General features: G+C 40.2%; 1 protein-coding gene across 1 annotated transcript; it reads right to left on the bottom strand.

Moving 5' to 3' along the window:
* Nucleotides 1–8,622: 8,622 nt before the first annotated feature.
* On the bottom strand, nucleotides 8,623–11,360 carry LOC112265940. Its single transcript, XM_024443457.1, has 10 exons — nucleotides 11,193–11,360; nucleotides 10,749–11,072; nucleotides 10,536–10,571; nucleotides 10,254–10,304; nucleotides 9,986–10,093; nucleotides 9,819–9,843; nucleotides 9,661–9,704; nucleotides 9,503–9,553; nucleotides 9,292–9,404; nucleotides 8,623–8,969 (listed from the first exon to the last, which is right to left on the bottom strand). The coding sequence occupies exons 1-10, from the start codon at nucleotides 11,239–11,241 to the stop codon at nucleotides 8,829–8,831; spliced, it is 942 nt and encodes a 313-aa protein (XP_024299225.1). The 5' UTR covers nucleotides 11,242–11,360; the 3' UTR covers nucleotides 8,623–8,828.
* Between the last annotated feature and the right edge of the window lie 4,016 nt (nucleotides 11,361–15,376).

The raw sequence follows: 15,376 nt of genomic DNA, 5'->3' as shown, positions 1-15,376 counted from the left end.
TGTAGTCTGGCCCAGGAGTGTGAAGGTGAATGGAAAGGCACTGGAGCAACGAACCGCCCTTGCTGTCTCTACCTGGCCGGTTCCCCTCCCTAGGAGGGGTGCGTCACTTGAGTGGGTTGAGTCCTGACGTGATCTTCCTGTCTGGGTTGGCGCCCCCCCTTAGGTTGTGCCGTGGCGGAGATCTTTGTGGGCTATACTCAGCCTTGTCTCAGGATGGTAGGTTGAAGATATCCCTCTAGTGGTGTGGGGGATGTGCTTTGGCAAAGTGGGTGGGGTTATATCCTGCCTGTTTGTCCCTGTCTAGGGGTATCGTCAGATGGGGCCACAGTGTCTCCCGACCCCTCCTGTCTCAGCCTCCAGTATTTATGCTGCAGTAGTTTGTGTGTCGGGAGGCTAGGGTCAGTCTGTTACATCTGGAGTATTTCTCCTGTCTTATCCGGTGTCCTGTGTGATTTTAAGTATGCTTTCTCTAATTATTTATTTCTCTCTCTCGGAGGACCATGCCTCAGGACTACCTGGCCTGATGACTCCTTGCTGTTCCCAGTCCACCTGGCCGTGCTGCTGCTCCAGTTTCAACTGTTCTGCCTGCGGCTATGGAACCCTGACCTATTCACCGGACGTGCTACCTGTCCCAGACCTGCTGTTTTCGAATCTCTAGAGTTTTCGAATCTCTAGAGACAGCAGGAGCGGTAGAGATATTCTGAATGATCGTCTATGAAAAGCCAACTGACATTTACTCCTGAGGTGCTGACCTGTTGCACCCTCGACAGCCACAGTGATTATTATTATTTGACCCTGCTGGTCATCTATGAACATTTGAACATCTTGGCCATGTTCTGTTATAATCTCCAACCAGCACAACCAGAAGAGGACTCATAGCCTGGTTCATCTCTAGGTTTCTTCCTAGGTTCTGGCCTTCCTAGGGAGTTTTTCCTAGCCACTGTGTTTCTACACCTGCATTGCTTGCTGTTTGGGGTTTTAGGCTGGGTTTCTGTACAGCACTTTGAGATATCAGCTGATGTAAGAAGGGCTTTATAAATAAATTTGATTTGATTTGATTAGATGTTTCTATAGGCTATTGATATTGTTTGTTCTCTCTCATTATTAGTCGCCTGGGTACCTTATGTTTTTTTTAGATGGAACTCCGTTAGATTAATTTGTTGTTTGATCTAGAGAAAGCCAAACATGCATAAAATGATGAAAGCGTAGCCTAGCCCAAATTCATGTTCATAGCCTATCAAACGGAAAGAGAAGGGAATATAGCCCGTTTAAAAAAAAAAGCTAGACACAAGATAGTTAAGGCGTGTCCGTGATATACACAGAGTGTACAAACATTAGGATCACCTACTCTTTCCAGGACATCAGCCTGGTCTCCTACACGACATAAGATAATACATGTAAATCAGGGTGCCATGCGCACCGGTTTGAGTATGTCAAGAACTGCAACGCTGCTGGGTTTTTCACACTCAACAGTTTCCCGTGTGTATCAAGAATGGTCCACCGCCCAAAGGACATCCAGCCAACTTGACACAACTGTGGGAAGCATTGGCGTCAACATCCCTGTGGAACGCTTTTGACACCTTGTAGAGTCCATGCCCCAACAAATGGAGGCTTTTCGGAGGGCAAAAGGGGGTGCAAAAAATGACTGCTACTCGAAATGTGTCTGCTTAAGGCGAACGGATGACATTCAAAGTCCCTACATATCATCATGAGGAAGCGGAACTGTTTTTGGGGCATTTTCAATCACCTCTCACTGGAGACCCCGAGTGGAGAGGTACAGAGGAATGTTGTTGATCAGAGATGTCCTTGAAGGGTTTATTTTTAATACAGCTACTTGGGACAGGAATGGGAGCAGTCTGCAAAGGACACATTTCATTAGAGTTCATTCGAGTGTCTGAACCAGGTGAATAGCCTGCATAAGCTGCTACTGCTAGCATACTGCCAATACTGTCTGTTAGGGAAGATGTTTCCATTAAAAGTGTGGTTATACTGCAGACCAAACTTATACGTACACTGTATAACCAAAGTGATATATTTTGCAACAATAAAATGTCTGCTTGCTACATGGATTTTCCCAATGACAATCTAGCCATTATGACCAATCCAAACTGACCTGTGTCAATATATAAAACCTGCAATGGATAAATGAAATACTGAATGACAGTGGGTAAATGACTTTACTGTACATAAAAATTCCTCCCAAAAATCATCAAAACATTTATTTTCACCTGGTCATAAGTCTTGTCCACAATGTCCTTTATTTGTCCATCTGGCATGTGCTCTGGGTTGTCATCAGCTTGGTCTGTATCTTATTTGCCAAGTCCTTTTAGTTCAGTTTCCCTGTACTCCACTGCGTCCTCCTGTTGCTCAGTTGTGTCCCGTCTCCTTCTCATCGTCCTCTTGCTGGAGCTCTACAGGTCTAACCTTGTTCTCCTGGCAAGCTTCTCCTTGTATCTTTGAAGGATTTTATCAATATCATCTCCAACAAGGCCTCTTCCTCAGCATCCTCAGACACAACATCTGGTCGTTTTGATTCACTTTGTGAAGCATCGACCGAACCTTCCTCCTCTGGCTGTTGTTCATACATTTTGACCTCAAGGGTTTTAGGCAGCTCCTCAGTGCTGATCTGAACAAGACTTTCCTCCTTTTGCTCTTTATCATCACCTAAAACACTTCCATTATCTGACAAGATTCTGGAGGCATCATCAATGGAGGGTGCAACTTCATGCGTTTCCCCAGTATATGTTGTGGAAACAATTAGATTCTCTATTCCTTCCTCTTCTGGAACACCCCCTGAAATATCAGTTGTTTCCTGTAGGATAGGTTCAGGGGATTCAGTTTGGGGTGGTGATAATCGTCCACTGATTTCAACCATGAGTGACATTAAACTCTCCTGAGCATCAGCAAGATCTTTGAAGCCTTCACTGAGGCCATCCTCTGCAGTGCCTTGTTCCTCGCACTCTTTTGTCCCTCTCAGTTCTTCAGCACATACAGTGCTTGCTTGCGAAAGTATTCACCCCCCTTGGCATTTTTCCTATTTCGTTGCCTTACAACCTGGAATTAAAATAGATTTTGGGGGGTTTGTATCATTTGATTTACACAACATGTTGATTTACACAAAATGCCTACCACTTTAAAGATGCAAAATATTTTTTATTGTGAAACAAACAAGAAATAAGACAAAAACAATTGCAAACTTCAGCGTGCATAACTATTCACCCCCCTCAAAGTTAACATTTTGTAGAGCCACCTTTTGCAGCAATTACTGCTGCAGGTCTCTTGGGGTATGGCTCTATAAGCTTGGCACATCTAGCCACTAGAATTTTTGCCCATTCTTCAAGGCAAAACTTGGATGGATGGGATCCGCTGGCGTACAGCAATCTTTAAGTCATACCACAGATTCTCAATCGGACTGAGGTATGGGCATTGACAAGGCCATTCCCAGACATTTAAACCACTCGAGTGTTGCTTTAGCAGTATGCTTAGGGTCATTGTCCTGCTGGAAGGTGAACCTCCGTCCCAGTCTCAAATCTCTGGAAGAGGAATCTCTGAAACAGGTCTCCATCAAGAAATCCCCTGTATTTAGCGCCAACCACCATTCCTTCAATTCTGACCAGTTACCCAGTCCCTGCCAATGAAAAACATCCCCAGAGCATGATACTGCCACCACCATGCTTCACTGTGGGGATGGTGTTCTCGGGGTGATGGGTTTGCACCAGACATAGCGTTTTTTTAATGGACAAAATCTCAATTTAGTCTCATCTTACCAGAGTCTCCCACATACCTTTTGGCGAACAATGTTTGCAAATGGTTCCTTTAAGCAATGGCTTTTTTTCTGGCCACTCTTCCGTAATGCCCAGCTTTGTGGAGTGTACAGCTTAAAGTGGTCCTATGGACAGATACTCCAATCTCCGCTGTGGAGCTTTGCAGCTCCTTCAGGATTATCTTTGGTCTCTTTGTTGCCTCTCTGATTAATGCCCTCCTTGCCTGGTCCGTGAGTTTTGGTGTGCGGCCCTCTCTTGGCAGGTTTGTTGTGGTGCCATATTCTTTCCATTTTTTAATAGTGGTTTTAATGATGCTCAGTGGGATGTTAAACGTTTCTGATCTTTTTTTATAACCCAACCTTGATCTGTACTTCTCCACAACTTTGTCCCTGACCTGCTTGGAGAGCTCCTTGGTCTTCATGGTGCCGCTTGCTTGGTGGTGCCCCTTGCTTAGGGGTGTGCAGACTCTGGGGTCTTTCAGAACAGGTGTATACATACTGAGATCATATGACAGATCATGTGACACTTCGATTGCACACAGGTGGAGTTTATTTAACTAATTATGTGACTTCTGAAAGTAATTAGTTGCACCAGATCTAATTTAGGGGCTTCATAGCAAAGGGGATGAAATCATATGCACGCACCACCTTGCCATTTTACATCTTTTTGAAACAAGTAATTTTTTTCATTTCACTTCACCAATTTGGACTATTTTGTGTATGTCCATTACCTGAAATCCAAATAAAAATCCATTTAAATTACAGGTTGTAATGCAACAAAATAGGAAAAATGCCAAAGGGGATGAAAACATTTGCAAGGCACTGTACATCTACATTGGAAAGTTCAGTGAATGAGAATTCCTGAGTAAGTTCAAATTCACTACTGTGGTTCTCTTTTTTTGAGCATCCAAGAATTGAATCATCACCAGTGCTGATTTCCTGATAAGTTTGTTCCTCTCCCTCTTCAGTCTTTCTCAGTTCTTCAGCACTGACATCCACATTTGAAAGTCCACCGAGTGAAACCTCCTCACTGGGCTCCAATTTACAGATAAAATCAGATTTGCATACCACTTTGTCAGCTCTTTTGTCTCTTCCTCTGTTTTACTGTTCTTCAGTGTCTGCATCCATATCTGTGAGTTTATTGTATGACACCTCTGAGGAGGGATCTATTTGCATCGAAATTACATCTTTATCTGTGACATTGTCCATTTAATCTTTTCCTTGCCTTTCAGTTCCCTGCACATCTCCAGAGACATCAAGGTTTGAGTTTGTGGGAGATGGAATCCCAACTGGCTCAATATTACCAGTTTCATCTTTTGTTTGAGATTCAGTCAGCTCACCATTTTTTTTGTTGAGAATTCATAAATAATGATACAAATTATGGGTATAATAAAATAAGTATTCAAATGTACTGAATGTCAATGTTCTCTCTAATAATCTACATCGCAGGTCCTTATACATCGTGACTCCTTTGACATCTTCTGACTCAGACTGGTCTAATGAATGTACCTCAACCTTTCTCATTTGCAGCAAATGCTGTGGGGAGGTGACTGATATAGATTTTGGGAGTGATGATTTAACGTCAGTCTTTTCCTTTCAGGAATTGAGAGGATTATTTTAGGCCTATAATACTTGTGTTGTTCCACCAATTTGGTGCCTTTTGGAGAAGTGTAATTTGGCCTGTGTGCAACAGGGAGTAGCACTTGAATGCAAGCTTTACAAAAACATTTGACATTTCAAAACATCTCTTGCCTATCAATCTGTGGGTTGACGTGTTATGCCCGACCCGCTCAGTTTTCAACCACAAAATGCCGCACCTGCTTTTACACTATGATTACACGCATGTTTAATGTTTCTTTAAAAATATATATTTTAAAAGGAATGGTTTCACCATATTAAAACAAGAGTTCAGTTCACATAACAGGGTTGACTTTAAAAGTAGGGACAAATGTAAACGAATCATTAACCACATGAAATAAATAATAATCTTCAGAAATGACTGTCGAAGAAACACAATAACAATAACTTACTATTTACAATGATGGCTAAAACTTGAGACATTTTGGGATTAAGTGGGTTAAAACTTCCTAGAAGTGACACAGGGTTGACACAGTTTTCAAAATGCTGAATTCTGCCTCTTTAGCAAAGATTTATTCATGTAAAAAAAACAGATTTATTGAATTCTCCACGTGTTCTATATTAATGGGAACTTCATTTAATACTGTATAACAGGCGTACATCTAAATATTAGTGCACAATTTCTATTTCTACTTAAAATAGGGATGCAAAAAGCACTATTTTCGTGGACCAACACATTGGTGTCCCGTCAGCCTTTCCTTATCTATATTTTCCACAAGGTTTTTGTATGTCTTTGCTAACCAAAGCAACATATGAACCTGTTCATTCATCATGAAAAAAAATGTTACTATGGCAAATACCCTTATGGTAACTGGAATAATCATTCATAATCATTCATAATGAGTGTCACGTTCTGACCTTAGTTCTGTTATTATATCTTTGTTTTAGTATGGTCAGGGCGTGAGTTGGGTGGGCAGTCTATGTTTGTTTTTCTATGTGGGTTTTTGAGTTCGGCCTAGTATGGATCTCAATCAGAGGCAGCTGTCAATTGTTGTCCCTGATTGAGAATCATACTTAGGTAGCCTGGGTTTCACTTTTGGGTTGTGGGTGTTTGTCTTCCGTGTCAGTGTTTGTCGCCACACGGGACTGTTTCGTTGATGTACGTTATTTTGTTTTGTTCCAGTGTTCTGTTGTTTTTTATTAAACATTATGGACACTTACCACACTGCGTTTTGGTCCTCCGATCCTTCTCGTTACTCCTCCTCAAAAGAGGAGGACGAGATCCATTACAATGAGCAACAAAACAACACTGCAATTGAGCCACATTTATTTTCTCCATAAGACTTTTCTTGGTCTCTCTTGTTCTTTTCTTTCAATTAAATATGTCGGAAAAAAGCGGTCTGATGTTGTCCCTCTCCTTGGGTGTAGATAATGTGCTGAGATGAGACTCACTCAGAAATCTTCAGAGATGCATCAGCTGGATTGGTGTTGACTTGATTCGGTGAGTTCTGTCTTGAGCAGAATATAGACAATTTAGCATGATATATTGATATGGCAAGAAAATATTTAACATTCAAGGCCCGTAAGTATCATATTTCGGTATACTTGCAACGCAAAGAACAACTCTAGATATATTACATACTCATATTATTATTTGATTGATTTAGCCTGCTCAAGAGCTTAAACGATTTAAGCTATTAACACAAAACCAACTTCCAAATGTCCAGACTGCCCCAAGTTGGATTGCTTGAGATAATATTTTTGATAGCATTTATACTTTTTGAACTACAACAATATTTAAATGAGCATCCAATGCATTTTAATGGCAAAAAAGTCCCATAGACTTGAATGGTAAAACAATTATAAAAATCTAGACCTGTCTCCTACACCGTTTAAGCTATCAACACCAAACCAATGTTGAGATGTTCAGACTGGCCCAACTTAGATTGCTTGCCAAAGATATTTGACACTATGTAACTTTTGGAACTATAACCTTTAAACTTTGCATAAATTTGAATGAGAACCAGAGGAATACATTGGTTGATATTCACAATGGTCCAGCTCCTATGTTATTGAGTTACAAAACCAACTTTAAAACGTGCAGGCTATCCTAACTTCAAATTATCTAAAATCTTTATTAACTATAAGTACATAAATTGGCATACATTAGCATAAAATAACTCACCAACATAAACTCCTGAACCGTTCAAGCTAGACACCAAACCAACTCTCATGTTCAGGCTATCCTAACCTAAAATTCTTAAAAACGTTGATCAACTATGACTATACAAATTAGCATAAGAGCACACCAACAGTAACTCTTGAACCATTCAAGCTAGAGGTACCAATCCAACTTTTACATGTTTAAGTTATCCTATACAATACATTTATCAATCAGCCAAATAATCTTTTTTTTTTTTTACCTAACACCTACTTTTTTCCCCTTCAACTATAATCAGTCACTGCCACTACTATTACTTATTTCAAAACCACAAATACTTTAAAAAAAGCACAACCACATTTTCTTCAGGAAATGTACTTTTCTAGTTTGATACAGTATGACTATTTTTAAAGAAAGTTTACATTGAATGCATGATTGTTGGAGAATCTGTCCTCTAGTTTGGCACACCACTCCAGGCCACTCTCTAAAGAGAAAATGACATAAGTTAACATCAAAGTACAGTTTCATTCTGTCTGTCCATTCATTATTGGTATAATATATACAAAAATATAGCTACCTTCTCGTTCTTTGAGAAGAGCGGGGAAGTAAAATGCCGCAAACGTGGGGATGACCTCTCGAACCAACCCCTCCAAGATACTACCAAACCCACGTGGAAGCCGAAGGTGAGTGTTTGAGAAAGGCAGACATCTTCCTTGGTCAAACACAGGTCTGCTAATGCGTTACTGGAATTTGGACAGATAAAGAATATCTGCGTTACTTGCTTTGATATTACTTTTAAAATGTATTTATTTGGTCAACTTTATCCCGGTAAGTACTAACTAATGTTGTGAGATTAACGTTAGCTAACGTTCTGCAGTGTAAGATTGGATGCAACGCTAGCAGGAGGCTGCTGCATGGAGACATAAAGATATCATTGAACGTGACGTTACCTTTAGCTAATGTTTATGGCCTCAAACAGTTTCGGAAAACGTTTGTTTTGCATCAGCAACAGTTAATGCCAGAGTGTTGATGCTTGATGCTAGGAAACAAGGCTCTAACTACGGCAACGAAAGAGGTTCAAACTGAGTGAGTGAGATACCAAATGACACATGAAACCACATCATGACACAAAAGCAAGGCTTTATTGGATGATACTCACAGTTAATTGTTTTCTAAAGTTACAGAAACAACTTGCTACAATTAAAAACACGCAAACAAAACAGCCAAGGATTAATAATATGAGTACAGTGACGGTCATTTCTCACTTGCTCTCTCTTATTCCCTTTTCTTTTCCCTTTTCTTATTCCCCATCTCCAGCCCCACTGGTTAAGAGTAGGTGATGACAGCGTACTCAGAGTTTGTGCTCATCTTCCTGGAGACCTCTCGGGGCTGGACATGCAGTCTATCAGCTGAGCGGGAGGCCTGCAGGGTGGACCTAGCTTCAGGGCCTGCCTCTTCTCTCCACCTCTGCAGAGGGGGGACATGAAACACACAGGATTCCATTTCAGGTGAGATTCAAATAAAGTCTCAACCTGTGACTGTGGCTGCATTAGCCAATAATAGCCATTACACAACCTCCACTGACATATTACGTTCAATATGGTGAATGTCAGTAATATGGTCACATATGGCGACGTATGGTGGTGTTGATGTAAAATAATGTGGTGTGGTGTTGTAGAAGTTCTAATAATAATAATAATAATAATAATAATAATAGATTATACATTTTATTTGTAGAGCGCTTTCCATTTCACACAGAACTCACAAAGCAATAGTTTCCAATCCTCACCTCTCTATGGTCCCCCGGTGCTAGGTAGGAGATCTGTGTGAGTTCAGGTGTGCTGGCCCCTCGCATAGTAATCATTATGTCAGCATAAGGAACCTCATGATCACTCTGGCAATCTGGGTCAAAACAGGAAATGCAATGTTTTGTACAGTAGATTTTCTTAGTATACACCCAGCTTCGCAACTCAAATGAATGGTACATTCCATTATCTTACCAGCTGGAGTTATTCTCAGTGCCACCCTCTCACAATTAGTTAAGCATGCACCTATAAGATAAGTAAGTATCTTATATTATATTAAGTAATCTATTAGAATTACGACATTGAGTGAACTGGTTGTTTCAGAAATTTCGTAATATTAAACAAACATTTACCTGTTGTCGACCTTCCAACACTAGATCCTTCTCTTGATGTTGTGCTGATAAAAGAGAAATAAACAATTTCCACATAGGAAGTCCACATAATAATTGCCAATGAAAAGTGTCTTAAAATGCCTGAGCAAACATGCCACATTGCATGAAAAAAAACATACCCTGTACAGATAACAGCAGGTTTTCCTGAAATACACAAGAAATCGCATTAATTAAATATACTGTAATTATTCATTAATAACAACTTTGGAAAATAGGAATCATATTTTACAACATTCAGATTCAGAAACTGGGCGTTCATAATTGAATTTACAACGTGTATACGCACCTTTGCAATATCGATTGCAGCTCATACATAAGTAGACAGCCACAGCTGCCAACACAGCAGCCACAATAACTGTCACTGCTGCCAACACTTTGACAACTGTGAATTCCTCTGTATTGAAGACAGCACAGAGACAAAATTATTATTGAATCTCAGTTTGCAACTCATTCGTCATTGCCTCAAACAGGGGGTCACTTTTGTTGTTTGCAATACATTTAAACATGTTTCACAATTGATTTTTAAGGAGTAGAATAGCAGCATTTTGTATCACCATTGTCTATTATTGAGTCTTCGTGGTTACTCAACGCTGTCACCGACACATCTAAAACACAGAATATGGTAGACATCAGGATCAAGTAAGCTAGTGAAATTTGATGGTTTTATAATATTTTGTGCCTATGTCATTCAACAGCCTCAGAGCAATTCAATTAGACTATTACAGAAAATGAGATTTAGGTTGCGTCTCATATTGGCACCCTATTCCCTATATAGTGAACTTCTTTTGTCCAGAGCCTTATAACGTCTCAGTAACAGATTCTCCAGTGAGACTTACCAGTAGTGACCGTTGTGGCCGGGGCACTATGTAGACCTGGCAAAAGACAATATAATTTAAAACAATTATCCAGTAATTACTGATGTATAAATGTATTAACGTTTTAACAGGATTAAGATAATTAATTTGAACACAATTTGTTTTTAGAGGTAAAATGCACAGGCTGTAAGAACTACAGTGTACAGTAGGTCACTTCAACCAGTTTTTGCCTACCTTGTGCCTGCAGTGATACCAAAACCTCTATCTTGCGTGAGAAATCTTTGCTTTCGTGATCTTCAGAAAAGCAGGTATAGTTGTACCGAAAATCTTCTGTGGACAGATGTGGAAAATACAATGGTAGTGTGCAGAGGTCACCATTCTTTGTGACATTTGTTGTTTCTCTTGGCCTAGGACAATGAGGACAGTCTGAGACTTTGATCCAGTGGCCACGGACAAATCCAGATGAGCAGTTGTAGGTGCAGTTCAATACTAGAGGTTCTCCAACTACTGCATAGATGACTTCATGCTGTTTCTCCAGGTCGATACAGGTTACTGAATCTGTAATGAAAAAGGCATAAATTGAGGCAACGATTCTTCAGTCAGTAGGCCTTGGATATAAATATATAGCTTGAGGACATTTGATTATCATCAAGTAAAAAGTAGAGGAATTTATTTTACCTTGGTTTCCCAAAAGAAGCAGCAATGTCAAATGGGCAAAGATTAGCATCCTGTCCAAATTTGTCCAGATCCCCTATGTTTTAACTATATGATAGGTTAGCTCTCAGAATTTGCTTGATTAAAAAATACACTTGCACCACTGGTGTCACAGTGGTTTGTGCCATCATATTGCAGTATGCACCAGGTAGAAGGTACAGGAAGTGGTGTTCAACAGGATGCCTGATAAAAGTGTTCTTAACTTTCCATCCAAACATCTGCTTTTGTAGATTTGGGTATTGGAAAGATCCATAGGAAACATGAAACAAGATGACATTTTAATATGCATACTGAAATACAATTGCATTTGTGTGGTGTTTTTTTAGTTATTTTCATGGTAATTTGTTGCTAGAGATCTTTTACAACTTTTTCTTTGAGTAAAGTACTTATTAATGTAATGTATACATTCCACATTATATCCAATTACAGTTTTGTTTGGATACTTGATGTACTGTATGTAGCTGTCAACATAGATATTTAAATGTAAAGTACATGTACAAAATGGATACATATCTAAAGTATTTTTGTGAGCTTTAATACCACCTAAAACTAAACCATTAAAAAAAAATCATTAATGTACCCTTGCAGTACTGTGACTTAACAATGTCTACTTCTGTAACGGTTTTCTTCATCTGAAGGAGAGGCGGACCAAAATGCAGCATGGTGGTTATTCATGTTTTTAATAAAGACAACTATACATGAAATAACTAACAAAAACAAGAAATGTGAAAACTCAAAACAGCCCTATCTGGTAGAAACACAGAGACAGGAACAATCACCCACAAACACACAGTGAAACCCAGGCTACCTAAATATGGTTCCCAATCAGAGACAATGACTAACACCTGCCTCTGATTGAGAACCATATCAGGCCAGACATAGAAATAGACAAACAAGACATCCAACATAGAATGCCCACTCAGATCACACCCTGACCAACCAAAACATAGAAACATACAAAGCAAACTATGGTCAGGGTGTGACAACTTCTTGATACTAACAAACAATAGTAGGCTTTGTGTTAACGCCTGCATTGCACAACTGCAGCTATAGATTTGCACAGCAATTCACCCCCTGCTGAGGAGTGAGAGACAAACAGGAAACATCCTACATTCATTTACCACAAGAAAAAGAAGAATGCTTCATGTAACAAAATGTTGAATAATTATATTTTGTCAGTCTAACGTTGTTGTCTTCTGACTTAATGTTTGGTACTTTGCACATATTGTAAGTTATACAGGATACTGTAAACCTATGAGTGGTATTTAGGGTTGTTCTGTTGTATGCAAACTCAACTCAAATCACCTATCAAAGGTACACCAGCATTATATCAGAAAGCTCAAACTGAAGCATACCGTATTTTAACAGTGTTTTTTTGAGTGTGTCAGGGACAAAATACAAAAAACTCTAGACACACTACATTTGCTGCAGCATTAGGCTCATAGTAACACTCAAATGTCTATTTACATTTTCAGCCCACAACTGAATTGATCCTTTCATTTAAGTGGTGCTGTGTAGGTTGTATTTTGGCTGTCTGTTTGATGTGCTGTTAGAAAGTAGGGATAGTGAAAACAAGGCTCTTCGAAGCGCCAAAACAAATGACACATTGTGCCCAAGTCGCCCGGCTTGGTGCATCAACTACTGATAAACCTCTTGCAGTTTTGTCACTGCATTTGTTCCAAAGCCTGGCGAGGAAGAGGGTGATTGCATGTCTGAGTCTGACCTGCATTAATAAACAGTCATTCAGTACACACTTTTTCACCTCACCTTTACACTTAAGCTATGGTTCATTTTTAGGAACGTCCTGGGCGTGTAGGTTACCGGGGTGTCACGGATGACATTCCACACTGTGACAGGTGTTGCATGATATCAGAAAGAAACATGTGCATGCAGAACTTAATTTGATGGATTATTGGCATCAGCTTTCTTGAAACGGCTTTTTAGTTTTCATATACTGTCATCAGGAATCCTTGATTCCCTCCTCAAGAAGAAACAGTGCAGATCGAAAAAGAGGCCTTGTGACTGGCGTAGCTTTCTAGATGCATTGCATTCACTTTGGACGTGCAAGGCAACAGGAGAGCACATTGAATACCATTAAATGACTGACCAGGAGGCTTCTTGGAATCAGGTTGCATCATGGTTCACATTTCACTTTCAATGACTGAGGTCTCAGTTTCATCCTTTGGTTCAAACGACCTCATTCCGATTGACTACACTGGGCAGACAGAGATACAGGTTAACGGGACAATGTGGAATTTATTTGACATTTTCTAAGAATGTATAAGTGGTACAGTGTTGGGTCTCTTCTGTTGGTTCTTTCAGCATTATGGATCAATCCTCTACTGAAACAACCTGCCCTTGCTTCAGGTATTTTCTCAAGTTGTTTTATATATTGTAGTTCTTGACATGTAATACTTGTGTTCACAAAAACGATCCCTCACTTGACATACATTTATCACTATAATAATACAGTAACATAACTTTGTAAAGAGACAAACGTATGAGTGAATTATGTTTGACCTCTTTTTGTCCCTGACATTCATTCATGTAGGTCTCGTGGAAGTGAATCCGGATCTGGCCCTCAGTGTTGAGCAACACCGTAGCCCATGTCCTGAGGGAACCTACTTTTCAGCAGAACTCTGTGTGGAGTGTCCCTCAGGATATTTGTGAGCACCAGACCATCTTTATTCTTTCAGTAACTCAATGTGTCAGCTTCCATTGTACTGTTCTGTTCATAAGACATAAGCAGATACTTATTATATAAGTGTTAAAAAAGTCAATAAGTTAAGTAAAAGGTTAGAAAATGCTATATGATTTTCGTTATAGCTGTCTTGGAAATGTGTCTGCACCAAGGAGATGCCCGGCAGGACAGTACAACCACTACACAGGAAGAGGTAGCATTGAAGACTGCAAGGTATTATATGAATTTGTGTTATTCATCCATCCTATGTAATATGCACTGTACATATACTCATACTATATCTATGATATGTCTCTGTCTGCTGTAGCCCTGTTTGCTAGGATTAGTTAGTACAGAGGACAGAGTAGACTGCAGACTTTGTCCTGCCGGGTTCCGTTGTGATCCAGCCACTGGGACGCTAGAACCATGCCCACCGGGACAGCACTCCCCAGAGGGACTCCTTCAGTGCCTGCCCTGTCCCTTTGGGTCTGTCTGCCCCAATGGCTACCCTCAACAGGTATAGGTTGTGGTATTTTGTTTTTCACTGCAATTGAGAATCCAACCATCACTTACAGTATATATGTGTGTGTATTTTCGAAATAGTTTATATATGTTATAAATGAAGATATTCATAGGTTGATCAGTGTGATGCAATCTTTAATGCACAAGGATGAGTAGGGTAAAGAGAAATCTGTGATTCTGTTTTCTTAACACTTTAGTGTGGACCTGGAGAGGAGCCCAACCCGAGCCAGACGGAATGCACATACTGCCCAGCAGGATTCTTCTCCACTCTGTGCAGTGCCCAGTGTCATCCGTGTCCAGCAGGCAAGTCACCAAGACTGTCCGTTATGGAAAAATAATTAAGTTATAAGTAGAAGCACAGAGTTTTCCATGGTCAGTTCAGGAAAAACTCCTGGCCCTGTTCAAAAGTGTATACGGGTGCAATCCTCTGCCTTTCCCTCAATGAAACTGTTTTGTCACGACTTCCGCCGAAGTCTGCTCCTCTCTGTTTTCAGGTGGCGTTCGGCGGTCGACGTCACCGGCCTTTCTAGCCATCGCCACTCCATTTTTCATTTATCCATTTGTTTTGTCTTGTTCCCTGCACACCTGGTTTTCATTCCCCAATCACACTACATGTATTTATTCCTCTGTTCCCCCTCATGTCTTTGTGTGTGATTGTTTCGTGTTACGTGTCATTTTTGACAAGCTCTTTCTGGTGTTCGTTTATTCCGTGTTTTATATCACGAGGTATGTTTATTTGTTTGTACTTTACTATTGTGACTGTTTGCGCGTTTTTGCACTTTGGCATATTGGATGGAGGTTTCGACGCAGTGGCGCCCGTCTGTTGGTTTCTCCTGCCTAAATAAAGTGTGCGCCTGTTCACAACTCTCTGCTCTCCTGCACCTGACTCCGCTCCCAGTACGCACACCATTGACAGGTTTCAATACAGACACCAGATTAGAGATCC

The sequence above is a fragment of the Oncorhynchus tshawytscha genome, linkage group LG13 (genome assembly GCF_018296145.1).
Source record: "Oncorhynchus tshawytscha isolate Ot180627B linkage group LG13, Otsh_v2.0, whole genome shotgun sequence".
Lineage (NCBI taxonomy): Eukaryota > Metazoa > Chordata > Actinopteri > Salmoniformes > Salmonidae > Oncorhynchus > Oncorhynchus tshawytscha.
Note: the sequence above shows the minus strand (reverse complement) of the source record. Positions and strands in the feature narration are given on the sequence as shown.